This window comes from Melospiza melodia, chromosome 9, assembly GCF_035770615.1.
Source record: "Melospiza melodia melodia isolate bMelMel2 chromosome 9, bMelMel2.pri, whole genome shotgun sequence".
Taxonomy (NCBI): domain Eukaryota; kingdom Metazoa; phylum Chordata; class Aves; order Passeriformes; family Passerellidae; genus Melospiza; species Melospiza melodia.
In genome coordinates, this window is record NC_086202.1 from 33,487,693 (window position 1) to 33,501,636 (window position 13,944).

Genomic DNA, 13,944 nt, shown 5'->3' on the forward strand with positions numbered 1-13,944 from the left:
CTCTTACCCTGAGGCCAAAGTCTGAGCCTTGCCTGGAGAGCTGGTCTGATTTCACTGATGAAATGGGGCCACCTCTCTGGAAGGAGAACAGCAAGGGAACCACCTGGACAAGGAAAGTGAAAGAGACACTTTGGTGAAAGGATGTTTGATCTGCTGCTGACTCGGGCTGACAGTCCCTTCTGCCTACTTGGTCAGAGCTCAGATGCCAAGACTGCAAAGCCAGGTGCCTGAAGGGGACAGGGATGTGTCCCTGACTGCCACCACTGCGATTCACTGCAGGTGAGCAGTGGTAAAAATCTGCAGTCCTAACACCTGAGCAACAAGTATAAAAACAAGTCTTTCACACCTTTGAGACACACTGTGTTTGCTTAGGTTACTTTTACTTCAGGAGGTTGGGAGGGGATTCCTTCAGGCCATGGTGGTATCTACAAACACCCTTCCTGGTATTTTAGCTGCCAGTGAGAGAAAAAGTCTTTTCAATCTACTCAAATAGGGGATTTTTTGGTAGAGCTAGAACACCTACAAGATAATAATCACATCACATCTTTGGAAAAGCATTACATTTTAAACTGTTTTATAAAATCCTCAGACCCTGCAGACCCTTTTGACTTAGTTATGAAACAACATTGGTGGCCTCCATTCACGATGTTAAGCTAGCAGGAGTGATGATAGGCAGTACCCAGCCCTGAGCAGGACAGAAAAATGAGGTGAGGGACATTGTCCTCACTTGCATTTGCCTCAGAAATCTGTCTGAAGCCTGAAGAACATTCACTGTAGTCAAGACAGGACATGCTCCATAAAGGCAAGTGACCTAGAAAAAGGAACAGGCAATCCCTGACAGAGGCTTCCTCACCAAAACACAGCAGGGCTTTCCCATGGAAAAGGTACCAGGCAGGCAGAAGGGCACAGAGCAACAACATATTTCTCTCAAGAATGCATCCCTTAACTGAATCCTCTTTGGCAACACTTGGCTTGTATAAATCACTGAGACTCCTCTGCTTTTAGGGATTTACAGCAAGAGCCAGCACTGAAAAGCTGCCAGCTGGGGCATTACAGCCCAACTGCTCACAGGTATTGCCAGTCAGCAGGATATGGAATGATAGCACTCATCTGATCAATCAGATGTAACTTTTTGACTAGCAGGTTGAGAGCAACATTCCACCTGCCTCCCAAAAATAGCAGGGCATAAAACTCATGTTGATCTCTAACAGGTGCCAGCAGAGGATTGAAGTAAGCAAACCTCATGACACAACTTGTTTGATCTCTGACTGCTCATGATGCCTTGAGAGGGCTGAGCTAGAACAGAGGTCAGACAGAGCTAAAGAATAAAGCAGGGATTTATTAACAGAATCTCCTCCATGGATCCACCTTGGGCAGCACAAGAGCCCACCCAAGGTGAACCAAAATGGGCACAAAATGGACACCCGGTCACGGAGTCTGTCACTTTCATAAGTTCTGCTGCATTTGCATCTTGGAGTTAATTGTGCAATTACAGCTTCAGGTTATGAAGTCCCATCCTGCTTGTTTATCTCTTTTCAATTCATCCTTGTTTATGCTCCTGGGCCCGAAATTTGGATCAATTGTCCTCGGTCCTCAGCTAGAGAAGGAATTGTTTTGTCTCCCTACTCTGTGAAGAAAGCTTACTAACACTTGATACGAAGCTCAGAACTACACACCAAAGCAGTACAGAATCTGAAAAATATAAAAGCTAAAACTTAAGGCATGACTCAGAAAAATCTTATCTGGGAACAGTGTGGGTAGAAAATTCACTCACCACATGCTCTCCCATCACCTGGGCTGCTCTGCTGCTGTGTGGAAAGGCCACGCTTTGCTATCCATCATTGTGGATGGCACAAGGTCTGACTTCAGTATTACAGTTCTTACATGAAAAAATTGTTTTACTTTTAAACAAGCTCCAAGACACTGTGGACACACACTGAGCCTGATGTTTGGCCTGAGAGGACATAAGCACTCCAGGGAACACTCTGACAACCTGACCTTGTAAAAGTCATTTGTCAGCAAACCTTTTTGAGGGAACCACGAGCAGCTGACCTCTGGCAGCTGCAGCAGACAGGTTGTCAGAATAACCTGTAAATGCACAGGTACAATCCCTGTGTTCAGTCTCAAGCACGGCTTAAACAAACTGATCTGCCCCAGCCTTCAGCTCCCTAAATCAAAATCTTGCTCTCTTTTCATCCTAGCAGCAGATGGAAAGCTGATATAACATCCTTTCCCACTGCTCCCTGTGCTCAGCTGGAGGCAGCATCCTTTAGCTTGTGCTCTTCAGTGGGTTTACCCATGGAAATACTGCAGAGGGATGCAGAAGATTTACTAGCATGTTAAAAAGAAGCTGAAAACCCAGGAAGGATGACATTTGGGATAGGGACACAAGCAAATTCACACATCATATGATAGTTAAATATGGCTGCTGTGAGTATGCAGCATGGAGGACAGCTAGATTAAACTAGAATAGATTCCAAAACTATTTGGCCTTAAAGCTGCAGGTAAGGTTAATAACCCTCACCAAATAAAAAAAAGGAAATCTGCTCAGAACTAATTTAGATCACCATCCCTGCAGCCATTGGGCATCTCGACTCCTTTTCCCCACTAACTACAAAGGTTTTACTGGAAATCTCTCATTTTCTGCTTCCTACCTGTAACAGTGCTCAAGGCACCTGTGTGATCTCTCTGAATGAACTGAGCTTTCCCTTCACAGCAGCTCTGCTCTTCACTTCCCAGCCTCGTGCCCTTGGCAATTTCCATCTGGCAGCGTTGGCCTGCTGAAGGAGAGGCTCTGTTCCAAACATGCCCACTTTGCAGCAGTGCCCCACGATGGGATGTTCTCCTGCCTGGACTAATCCCTTTGCTTCTCAGCTCCAGCTGCAGCCCACAAACCTGGCAGTTGTTCAGGAGCCTTTGCCATGGCACGGCCCCACCCAGCTGACTGCCAGCCTGGCAGCACAGTGGGCACACATTCCCAGCCCTGGCCATCCCGCTGCAAGGAGCCCAGTTGTTCCCCAGTGTTCCTGCAGGAATCCAGGCCCAGGGGTCTGTGGGGTTTGCAGGGGCTCTCTTGGGGGTACCTGGGGGTGTCTGTGGCATTGGGGAGGGGGGCCTGAGCTCTGGGAGTGTTTCTGGGAGTCCTGCTCTTTTCCCCTCATATTTCCCATCCTTTTTTCTCTCATGTTTCGCACCCTTTTCTCCTCACCTGTGGAGAACCTGGTTCGAGCATGGCTTAAAGAAAGAGGCCATGAAGGTATACAGCTGATGGGAAAGTAAAAGGCAGCTGTAAAGCAGCAGTTCCCAGGCTTGATTTTGTAAATAAGTGGGTTCTCAGGCACGTTTTCTATAAACAGCAGGATTCTCAGACAGTCTTCTCATAACAGTCCTTGGCTGCTCTGGGAAAAGATATGAAGGTTTTGAGAACTTTTCATATCACAGTAAGAACATTAATTTTGGTTTCAATAAACAACCACGGGTATTGTAAACCAAAGGAGGGGTTAGAGTTTTCTCTGTAACCTATCATGAACTTGGATTTTGCAATATGCATGAAGTTAATTAACACTATTATAAAAGATGACTGATCAATAAATCGGAGTCGATGCTGATCAACAAGATGGGTCGTCTCCCTTCGCTTTCAACACTCACCTTTCTAGACTTTCCTGCTTCTGAAACACCACTTTTTCACCATTATGCCATCTCCGTTTTTAACTCTTCCTCCCTTTTTCTGCTCCCCCTTTTTCCCCCATTATTTGTGCTATTTTCCCTGCTTTTTTCTGTCCTTTCTCCCCCCTTTTATGGTGCCTTTTTTCCCCACTTTTTTGCCACTTTTTTCCCTCTCATTTTTTATTCTGCCTTTTTTGCCACCTATTTTTCCTACTTTCATTTCCCACCCTTTTCTGCAAACTTTTTTTCCACTTCTTTTTTCTTGCCCTTCAGTACCACCTTTTTTTACCAGTCCTTTTTTTGTCCTACAATATCAATCCCTCAAATGATGGAATCAGTGGGGATTTCTACCAATTTAAACTCTAAAAACTAAGGTACAATAAAGATTCCTTGTCTTTTTAAACTGAAAGATGATGAAAATTGAAGGCTTTCTCTCATTTCAAACCGATTGAATCCCATCATAAAGGGTGTTCCCTGATCTATTTCAGCAAGAAAATGGGGATTTCCCATCCATTGATAGCCCTGGAATAATGGTCAAGGCACGGTTTCTTTCCATTGATCCCCTCAGCATTGCAGGTGAATTGAGATTCCCCCAGTTGAAACACAGACAGTAAGGGAAAATTAACCAGTTAAACAACTTCAGAATACACTTGGACAGAAATCCATTGAAAGGGAACCACAAACCACCTGTCGTCCCTAATTAATTCCATCGGTCCATCTCCTCCATGCATGCCTTGAGACTGCCCACGAGCTCCTCAGGAGACACCTTCTGCTCCTGCCTTCCATTCCCAGCATCCAGCTCTTCATCATCCTCAGCTGAGAAACCAAACTCCTCCTCTTCATCCACATCATCAGAATCCAGCTCCTCCGAGTCTGCCCCTGCACATGATTTGATGTCAGTACAACAGCAAAGAAATCAGTGCTGGCATTTGTTTCAAAGAAAGAAGCAATCTCACCTAAAATTCTGTCCAGGGCTTTGGTAAAAGAATCCACATCAAAGGTAACATGAGATTCATCAGATGACCTGAAATATAAAAATATTTTTAAGCAAATGAAGCTTTTATGCTTGCCTAAGCCTGACACATTGATTTCTATCAAGCCAGGACTGAAGTTGGGACATGAATTTAAAAGTCCTCAGAAGTTTGAAGCCTGTGTGCATTAGACATCAAACAGTGAGTGGAAGAATTCTTGGCAGAAAAGAAAAAAATTGTGAAGACCACAAAACCCAACTGAAGGACAGAGAGCAGCTCAGCCTGCAGCACTTGAACCTGCACCAGTGCCAGAGTGGCACCAAGCTGATTTAAAGCAAGTACAGGGTCACTGCTCTGCCTTTGCTCCAGGCCCTGCTCAGCACAGCACCTTCAAACTCTGATTCTCTGCATCACAGAACCAAGCACAGGGCTGCAGCACAGTGCAACATTCCACACCAGAGCCAAACTCCAGGTGCTACTACCATGGCATTTCTGCTCCTTCCTGCATGGACACTTTGGACACAAAAGCCTTCATGCTCTCAGCAACTGTTTCTAAGTCATAGTTTTGCTCCTCCTCATTTGGGGAAGGAAGGGACTCATTTCTTGTCTCCTTCAGCATCTGATCCAGAGCACCTGGTGTCATATCCAGCCAGCTGTCATCTGCAAGGACACAGCACAGATCTGTTACTCTGCACAAGCCTGCTGGCCCACAGGCCCAAACCAGCTGACTGACAGGGCTGCAACCATCCTGCAGCTCAGTTCTGCAGTTCAGCTCTTGTGCTGGTCCTGGCTCACACACAGCAAAGGCACAGAGAGGCTGAGAAGAACTGAGTGCAGATTTCTTGTCACTACTTACAAACTCTGCTTTGCAGAGCTCAAACTCAGAGAGACCATTCTAGTCACTGGGAAGCCTTTGGCCACTCAGTGGAGGAGGAAAGGCTTACTCTAAACTGGGAGAGCCAATCCAGTGTTTAGTCTTGAGGAAGGCTGGATTTGCTCTCTCTTCACAGCTGTCAGCACTGCCCCTCTCCCCCCACAAATAATCATCTGTAACAGGAATAATTCCCCATCCAGCTCACCATCCTCTGCAGGAAGACAAGCTGCTTCTCTCTCCAATTCCTTCAGATCAATGGGGGTTGTCTGTAGTAGTGCCAGGATTTCATCACCTGGGCTCACTTCATCACAGCTGGCAGAAAAACCAAACTCAATTTACTGAAATGGATTCAATGGGATCACATGCTCTGCATTCAGGTTTTCACTTGAATTCTTCATTTTTCCTTCTGTGCAAGCACATCAAAAAGGGAAATGAATCTGAGGAAGTACCAGAGCACTACCCAGAGCATTGGCCAAAACAGGACACAGGCAGTCCCTGCAATTCCCAGCTGATGGCTCCAAACCCATTGGTCGTGGCTCTTTTCCTTTACATTGAATTTGCCTTGGTAAACATTGAGATTACGAGATCCCAACCAGCACAGACTGGAAACTCAAAAAACTAACAGTCAAAATATTATGGGCTGGCAAAGTCTCAGATATTTCTGTAGTGATTTAGTTTTTGGATTTGATCTTCCAGAGAAATCCACAGCCAGCTCCTTGAGCAAAGGAGACAGATTACTCTGTATTCATTATTCACTGGCACTGCTTTTCAATGAAACTCTTCTACACTTTCTGCAGTCAACCAAGCAAAAATTGCTTTGCAGTCACCACTTGGAATCCACTTGGAAGAGCTCAGCATTTCACAAAACCAAGATAAAAGAGTTACTCAAGCCAGAACTTCTCCCAGTGGAGCATTCCAGAGGAATTAGTACTTGTATGTCCTGGCCACAGCTCCCATGTTCAATGTGCAGTGGAGAAAAGGGTTCAGGTGTTTGTAACAAGGATTTCAAAGGTCACTTACAGGATTTGTAGGGTATATGACACTCATGAATTTCAAGCAGCTCTCACCTTTCTGGCACTGCAACAGATTGCTGGAAGTGATCTTCTGCCATGTGCAACAGCTCCAGGTACTTGGCTGATCCTTCCATTTCTCCCTGTTGAATGCAAGTCACAGCCATGAACCCAAACAATTCCAGGCTTCCTAAGGGTGACTGTTGGTCACACAGAAATGCTGAGGGAACCAGAACAACTAAAACCTCTTGGCCATGAACACTTGGAACTCAATACAGCAAAGGGGCACTCCTGTATTTGAAGCATATTAAAGGATATTAACCTAAGAATCTCAATAAAGTTGTCCAATATTATAACCTTCAAGTAAGGAGTCAATTTTGTCCAATTTATTGACTTCAAAGAAGTTGTTAAAGGCATCTTTTAAAAAAACCCTACAGAACCTCACCAAACCCCCAGAAGTCCCAAAACGCACACACACATAAAAATTACACTTGCTTGGGCCCAGATAGGTCTATGGGGTTATGTATGGATCTTGAAGAATATTGAATTCTAGAGGGGTGGAAATGAAATGTAAACCAGTGAAATCAGTTACACCTCACACAATCACATGTGGGGGTTTTCTTCACTCAAGTGTATTTCCCCCATTGCTTTAGATGAATGAATCAATCCCCACATCTTGCTTTTTCCTTTTTAATTTCCAAAACAAATTACTTTCAAAGGGGAACAAACTGCACATTTAAACACATTAATTCATTTCACACGAGATAAGGATTCAAGCTCCTTACACGTTCAAGGGTTAAAATGTATTTTTCTTGGCATATTTAAAAGCCACAGACACTGAAATACTCACAGACCTTGAAATAATCCTTCTCCTTCAAGCTCCTGAGGAATCTCTCCCACAGAGGACCCCTTTACACCTTTCTCTTGGCATCAGGAGCCACTTTGCTGCTCTTGGAGCGCAACAGTTCAAAGCCATGAACCTGCACACAAAAGATGCAACAACAAGAGGTTCTCAAGGTGTGACAGACTTTGCTCACATTTGTCTGGACAAGCAGGCAACCTCCAGACAAGGACCCATTCCCTGCACATGCATGAGCCAAGGCCAAAATGCCCCAGGAATCATTCCCAGCTTCATGCCCAGCTCGCAGGCTCTGTACTGAGGATGAGCTGGGGCGGGCAGGGTGTATCCACTGCGTCTGTCTGGAACAAACTGCTGCTGCACCAGCTGTGCATACAAACACCGAGTGAAAGTCACCTGCAACAGCCAGAGCAGAAACAAACACTCCCTGCAGCGGGACTGGGCTGGGGACAGCCAGCAAACTCCCTCCAGGTCACCAGAGTGCCTTTGAAGACACCCATGTTACAGGCAGTGCCTGAGACTGCATTCAAAATACATCTTAGAAAGATTTTTCTGATAAATTGCTTTTCAGGCCTCATAAAGTTTGTTCCAAATTGAAATCTCCAAGCAAATATAAACTTCAGTCATTCTAAATACATTAGGAAAAATCCTTGATATTCTGTAAAATCCCTATTTGAATTGGCACAAGTTTCATTAAATACATCTTCTTTCCTTAACAACAATAACACCACGTCTCTCTTCAGCTAGAGAAGTGCTTCAGGAGAACCAGCATAGCCTAACTGCTTCAGAACATCCCAGGCATTAAAAAGCAGCATTTCAGGTGTCACATGCGACCTCTGCTGGTTCCTGATCCTAAGAAAAGCCCTGAATGCAACGTTCTCAACTCCCTCACTCTGTCTGTTCCCTCAAACAAAGGAAAGTATGAGCCTGACACTCCAGGTACACACTTGCAATCCATTTTGGTGTTGTGTTCCAGCCCTTTTAAGAATCTTGGAGTAGGGGCAAAGTAATTGAACAATTTTTTGCTAATGACCAAATTAATGATCTCCATTCTAATCCATGGCCATTAGCAGCCATCCATATCCAGGTGAAGGTGTCTGCTCATTATTTCACCTGTACTAGACAAAGCCTGTGTCCTTACAGAGACAGCAACACTCCAGCCCAGAGCATTCCCTACGCTCAGGGACATTTCTGAATCTACGTCTGCTGGGGTTTTTTTAACATTCATAAACTCATAGAAAGTCTAAGGTTAGAAGGGACCTTAAAGAGCCACTACCCCAGGCTGCTCCAAGCCCCATCCAACCTGCCCTTGGACACTTCCAACGTGTCTGGGATGGGGAAACACCTCCAAGGATGGGCAATGGTAAGACAGGACCTTCAGAGCACAGGCACTGCCCCTTGGCAGCCCTCCCACTAAAGCAGCTCAGCAGCACCCGCCTTACCTGGCTGCCAGCCCCGGCAACTCCCTGCTCATCTCCCGCAGCAGGTACACAATGAACCACTCATCCTCCACGTTATCCCCGAACACCGCGGTGCCGCCCAAGTGCGCCGGGATCTCGCCTGCACGGGGCACAGAGAGGAGAGGCGGCTCAGCAACGCCGTGCCCAGAAACACATTGTCCACACGGGCTGCGGAGTCTCCCTCACTGCGGATATCCCAGACCCTGCTGACAGAATCTTGTGTCCTGTGCTCGGGGACGGCCCGGCTGCAGCAGGGAGGCGGCACCAGATGCCTCCCTGGGTTAACCCGTGCTGTGACACCGAGAGTCGGGGAAGCCGCCGGGTCCCCCCTCACACGCTCCCGGTTCGAGCCCGCCGGGTCCCCCTCACACGCCGTCGGTTCCCGGCCGCCGGATCCCCATCATACGCCATAGTTCCCCCCTCAGACGCTCCTGGTTTGTGGCCGCTGAGTTCCCCTCACACCTCCGCCCCCGCGTGCTCCTCACACGGCCCAGTCGCCCCTCACACACTGCCGGTTCTCGGCCGCCGCACTCTCCTCAAAAGATCCCGGCTCTCGGCCGCCGGGTGCCCCTGACACTCTCTCGGTCCCCACTCACACTCTCCCGGTTCCTGGACGTCGGATCCCCCTCCAACGATCCCCGTTCTCCCTCAGACGCTCCTGGTTTCCGACCGCCGGATCCCCTCACACCTCCCCGGTTCCCCCTCACACGCCCTCGGTTCCCGGCCACCGGGTCGTCCTCACACGGTCCAGCTCCCCTTCACACACTGCCGGTTCCCGGCCGCCGGATTAACCTCTAAAGATTCCGATTCCCGGCCGCCAGGTGTCCCTAACACTCTCCCGGTTCACCCTCACAAGCTCCCGGTTCCCGGCCGCCGGATCCCCTTCAAACGTTTTCGCCTAGTTCTCCCTCAGAGACTCCTCGAGTCCGGCCGCCTGGTTCCCCCTCAGGAGCCCTCGGTCTTCCCTCACGCTCTCCCGGTTCCCGGCCGCCGGGTCCCCCTCACGGTCCCCCCGCTCCGGGCGCTCCTCCCGCCGCGCCTCCGCCCCGCTCCCGGCTCACCGCGGCCCGGCACGTAGCGCAGGCGGAACGGCTGCCGCTGCCACACGCAGGCGGTCAGGAGCGGGGCCAAGCGCACCAGGGCCAGCTCAGCGCAGCGCCGCAGCAGCGCCTCGCCGCCCGGGCCCGCCGCCACCGCCGCGAACAGGCGGTAGCGCACCGCGTCCTCGGGCAGCGCCGGCCGCCGCAGCGCCTCCATCGCGCCGGGGCCCAAAGCGCTCCGCCCCCGGGGAGGAGCGGCGCGATGGCGGCGGCGCTGAGGGTGATATCGCGATACGCGCGGAAACCGGTGCAGCCGTGAGTGGCCGCCGCTGCCCCGGTGCCCGGCGCGGCCCCGAGCCCCAGCGCGGTCCCGGTCGCGATCCCCCGGCCCCGCTCCCGGGCCTGCCGCCCGCGCTGCCCCCAGCACCGAGCAGGGCCCCGGGACGGCCCGGTCACCCCCTGTCCCCGACGGGAGATGGTTCCCGGCATTCCCGGCATTCCTGAGCACCGGTCCCGGCCCGACACCGGTGGGACCGAACGCGATTAAATCTCTGTAACCGGCTCTTATCCCCTGACCCAAGAGTTGGGTCAGTTCTGACGTATTCGGCTCGTTTACTCTTGTTGTATATAATTTAATTCAATGTAATTAATCTACAGGGATAATGGCGTCATCTCTGCTTTTAGGGAGCTCTACCTCAATTCACAGCATCTTAGGTTTAAGTTTAACTGATTTTGATCCAGCTGTCCTATTGGTATAGGGTCAAGTTGTCAAGTCCAAGAGACTTGAATATAGTTTTGAGGCAGAAAACATCTGGGTTTTGTGAAATACAAAGTTGTGTTTCGGGTCACGTACAAACAGGCAATGTGTGTAGTTGTGAATGCGAAATGTGTGGACCCCGACAATGGGAGAGCTGTGAATTCTAATAATAACTGAGGAGAATAAAGCATGGAAAAAGGTCTTTGAACCTATCTGTTGTTTGCAAATTAACCCTGGTTGATTTAGGAGCATTGGAATTAAAGTGTTAAAGATGTTGTTTTTTGCCTGTATTTAATCCATAAAGAGTTCTGCAATAATAACCTTTTGAAGTATAATTTTAGAATATTACTTGTATCCTTGAAACTATAGCTTTGGAATATATATAAAGGAAATGTGCTTATCTCACGCCTTGTTGAAGCAGAGAAAAACAGCTTGAGAAAGGAAGATGAACATCACCTCAAGGATTTAGGGTTTCGACCAAAGGGAAACTGGACATCACTGTTATGGGATTTAGAGTCTCTGCAATTAAAAGGTGGACACACATCTGGGGAGCTGGACCCCTCCAGATGGGATTTGTCTTTCTTCTTTCGGAATCTGGACTGTCACCATCTGGGGATACTCCTTTTGAGATACATCCTGAGAAACTGAGATCACAATAGTGTATAGTATTATGATGTAATAATTTCGAATAAAAATTGCTGATGAGTAAAAAAATTGGAAATAGAAACTGCTGAGAAAGCTGATGAGTACCCCTAAAAATACCTGTAACCCTCAATTATTGGTGTGCAGTTGGAGGCAAAACTTCCCCCACTGTACCCAGCGCTGTATTGCTCATACTTTACCATATTAAATAATAAATTGATTGCTGCTTGAATATTGGCCTACTCAAGCTTCTTATTCTTAACAGGGAGAAGGTGCATTTTTAGGATTTGATGTATTTCTCATTCCCTTCCTCCAATTTATTTGATAACAAATTCAAGTAAAATTAATGTCCCCATTCCAGGCTTGTTATACTTATAATGGGTGAGAAATCTCTGGCTGCCGTTCTTGAGAGCCCCGAGCCTTTCCTGCTGTGTTCTGTTGCCTGCCCAGGGGCAGGAGCAGAGGCTCAGAGCTGGCCCCGGGCACCTGACCTGGCCCAGCCCAAGAATCCCTGCGAGAATTCACTGTTGAGAGCCCCAGAAGCGGCTTCCCCGGGGCTGCGCTTCTTCCCCAGCTCCATCAGAGTGGGGCCCTTTTTCTTAGCACGCCTTTTTCGGGACAGGACTGTCGGTGTCCCCGCGGCGCGCTACTCGCTTGGCCGCCCCGCTCGCTGCTCCCCTACTGCTCGGCATCGCTGCCGCGCTCTGAGGAGCCAAAACCCTCCCACAGCGAGAGCCCCGAGCTGCGGCGGCACCAGCCCGAGTGCCCGCGGAGTGTGAGCGCAGAGCGGCACCAGCCCGAGTGCCCGCGAGTGTGAGCGCAGAGCGGCACCAGCCCGAGTGCCCGCGGGGTGTGAGCGTGGAGCGGCACCAGCCCGAGTGCCCGCGGAGTGTGAGTGCAGAGCGGCACCAGCCCGAGTGCCCGCGGAGTGTGAGCGCAGAGCGGCACCAGCCCGAGTGCCCGCGGGGTGTGAGCGTGGAGCGGCACCAGCCCGAGTGCCCGCGGAGTGTGAGCGCGGAGCGGCACCGGCCCGAGTGCCCGCGGGGTGTGAGCGGGGAGCGGCACCGGCCCGAGTGCCCGCGGGGTGTGAGCGCGGAGCGGCACCAGCCCGAGTGCCCGCGGAGTGTGAGCGCGGAGCGGCACCGGCCCGAGTGCCCGCGAGTGTGAGCGCAGAGCGGCACCAGCCCGAGTGCCCGCGGGGTGTGAGCGTGGAGCGGCACCAGCCCGAGTGTCCGCGGGGTGTGAGCGCGGAGCGGCAGCGGCCCGAGTGCCCGAGGAGTGTGAGCGCAGAGCGGCAGCAGCCTGAATGCCCGCGGAGTCCGGCCGGGATGGGAGGGGCGGCGGGCGGAGCGCTCGTTTCATTCCGCTGCGGTGCCGGCACCCGGAGCCCGGCTCGCGGCGGCGGCGGCGGAGCTCGGGGGCGGCTCCACACCAGGTGGGACCCGCGGTCGGTGCTGTCCCAGCTCGGGGCTCGCTGTGGGGGGGGCCGCGGTGAGGGGCGGGGGGGACATGGGGGAATACGGCCCAAGGAACTCGCGGGAATTGCTGGTACCGGGCACCTGGCCAGGCTCACTCCAAAAATCCCTGCCATAATACATTCTTGAGAGCCCCAGAAGGGACTTCCAGGGGGCTACGGCTCTCGACCAGCTTCAACAGAGTGGGGCCCTTTTTCTTAGCAAGGCTTTTGCACCAGCCCGAGTACCCGCGGCGTCTGACAGGGATTGGAGCGGCGGCGGGCGGACCGCTCGTTTCCTTCAGCAGCGGTGGCGGCACCAGGAGCCCGGCGAGACGGCGGCGGAGCTCGGAGGCGGCTCACGCCCAGCTACGACCCGCGGTCGGTACTGCCCGAGCTCCCGGAGGCTGCGCTTGTCTCCGCACCTGCTGCCGCACCTCTGGGCAGCGGCGACAGCGCAGCCACAGCTGCCACCGCCCTCCTGAGCCCCCGCACGGCCGGCACCAGCAGCGACCTCTCATCGTGTCCCTTTCAGGGTGCCATCAGCGTGCCTGTAAAGCTGTTCCCGAGGCCGAGCTCCCAAAGGATCTGTCAGCAGCACTCCTGATGTCTCGAGAGCAAGGCGCTGTTTGTTCTGGGCAGAGAGATGCCGGCTGTGAGCAGAAGAGTGAATTCTACTCCATTCCTGGAGCGGCAAACGGGCCCCGGCATCTCCAGGAGGGACCAACAGCTGCGGTTCCACACTTGCCTGGGGCTCAAGAAGCCTCCTGGCATCAGCAGGGGGATGCCACTTGTGAGCGTGCCTTGAGTGCAGATGTGGAGAATGGATTCTGCACCAGGGATGGGAGTGTGAGGGAGCCCCTGGCTCCCCAGGGCACAGCAGCAGCAACGGGCAATGAACAGAGAAGGAATCTCAGAAGATTCCTGGGTGAGTACAGGGCCACCCCTGTGCCCTCTAGGCAGGGGCCCGTGTCCCCTCCCAAGGCCAGGGCTGGCAGGTGTGTGGCCGTTTCCCGATGTCTGGAAGAGGCCTCGTGCTCTGCTGGGCCCCATCCGTGCCTGGAAGCAAGAACAGCCCAGCTGCCCCCAAGGCTGTGCAGTTCTCCTGCTGCAGCCTGTCCCCACAGCTGTGTCCCTGCCTGTGGCCAGGCTCTTGGCTCTCTGCTTGCCAGCTGAGGGAGGGCCACCCTGCCTCAGGGCTCCCTGCTCTGC

At 51.4% G+C, this 13,944-nt stretch overlaps 1 protein-coding gene across 1 annotated transcript; it reads right to left on the bottom strand.

The window, feature by feature from the left end:
• Positions 1-359: 359 nt before the first annotated feature.
• LOC134422217 (protein ecdysoneless homolog) lies at positions 360-8,860 on the bottom strand. The gene is made up of 7 exons (XM_063164170.1): positions 8,823-8,860; positions 6,579-6,664; positions 5,717-5,823; positions 5,120-5,297; positions 4,623-4,690; positions 3,209-4,545; positions 360-2,780 (listed from the first exon to the last, which is right to left on the bottom strand). Exons 2-6 carry the CDS (start codon positions 6,656-6,658, stop codon positions 4,367-4,369), a joined length of 612 nt encoding a protein of 203 aa, XP_063020240.1. The 5' UTR covers positions 6,659-6,664; positions 8,823-8,860; the 3' UTR covers positions 360-2,780; positions 3,209-4,366.
• Between the last annotated feature and the right edge of the window lie 5,084 nt (positions 8,861-13,944).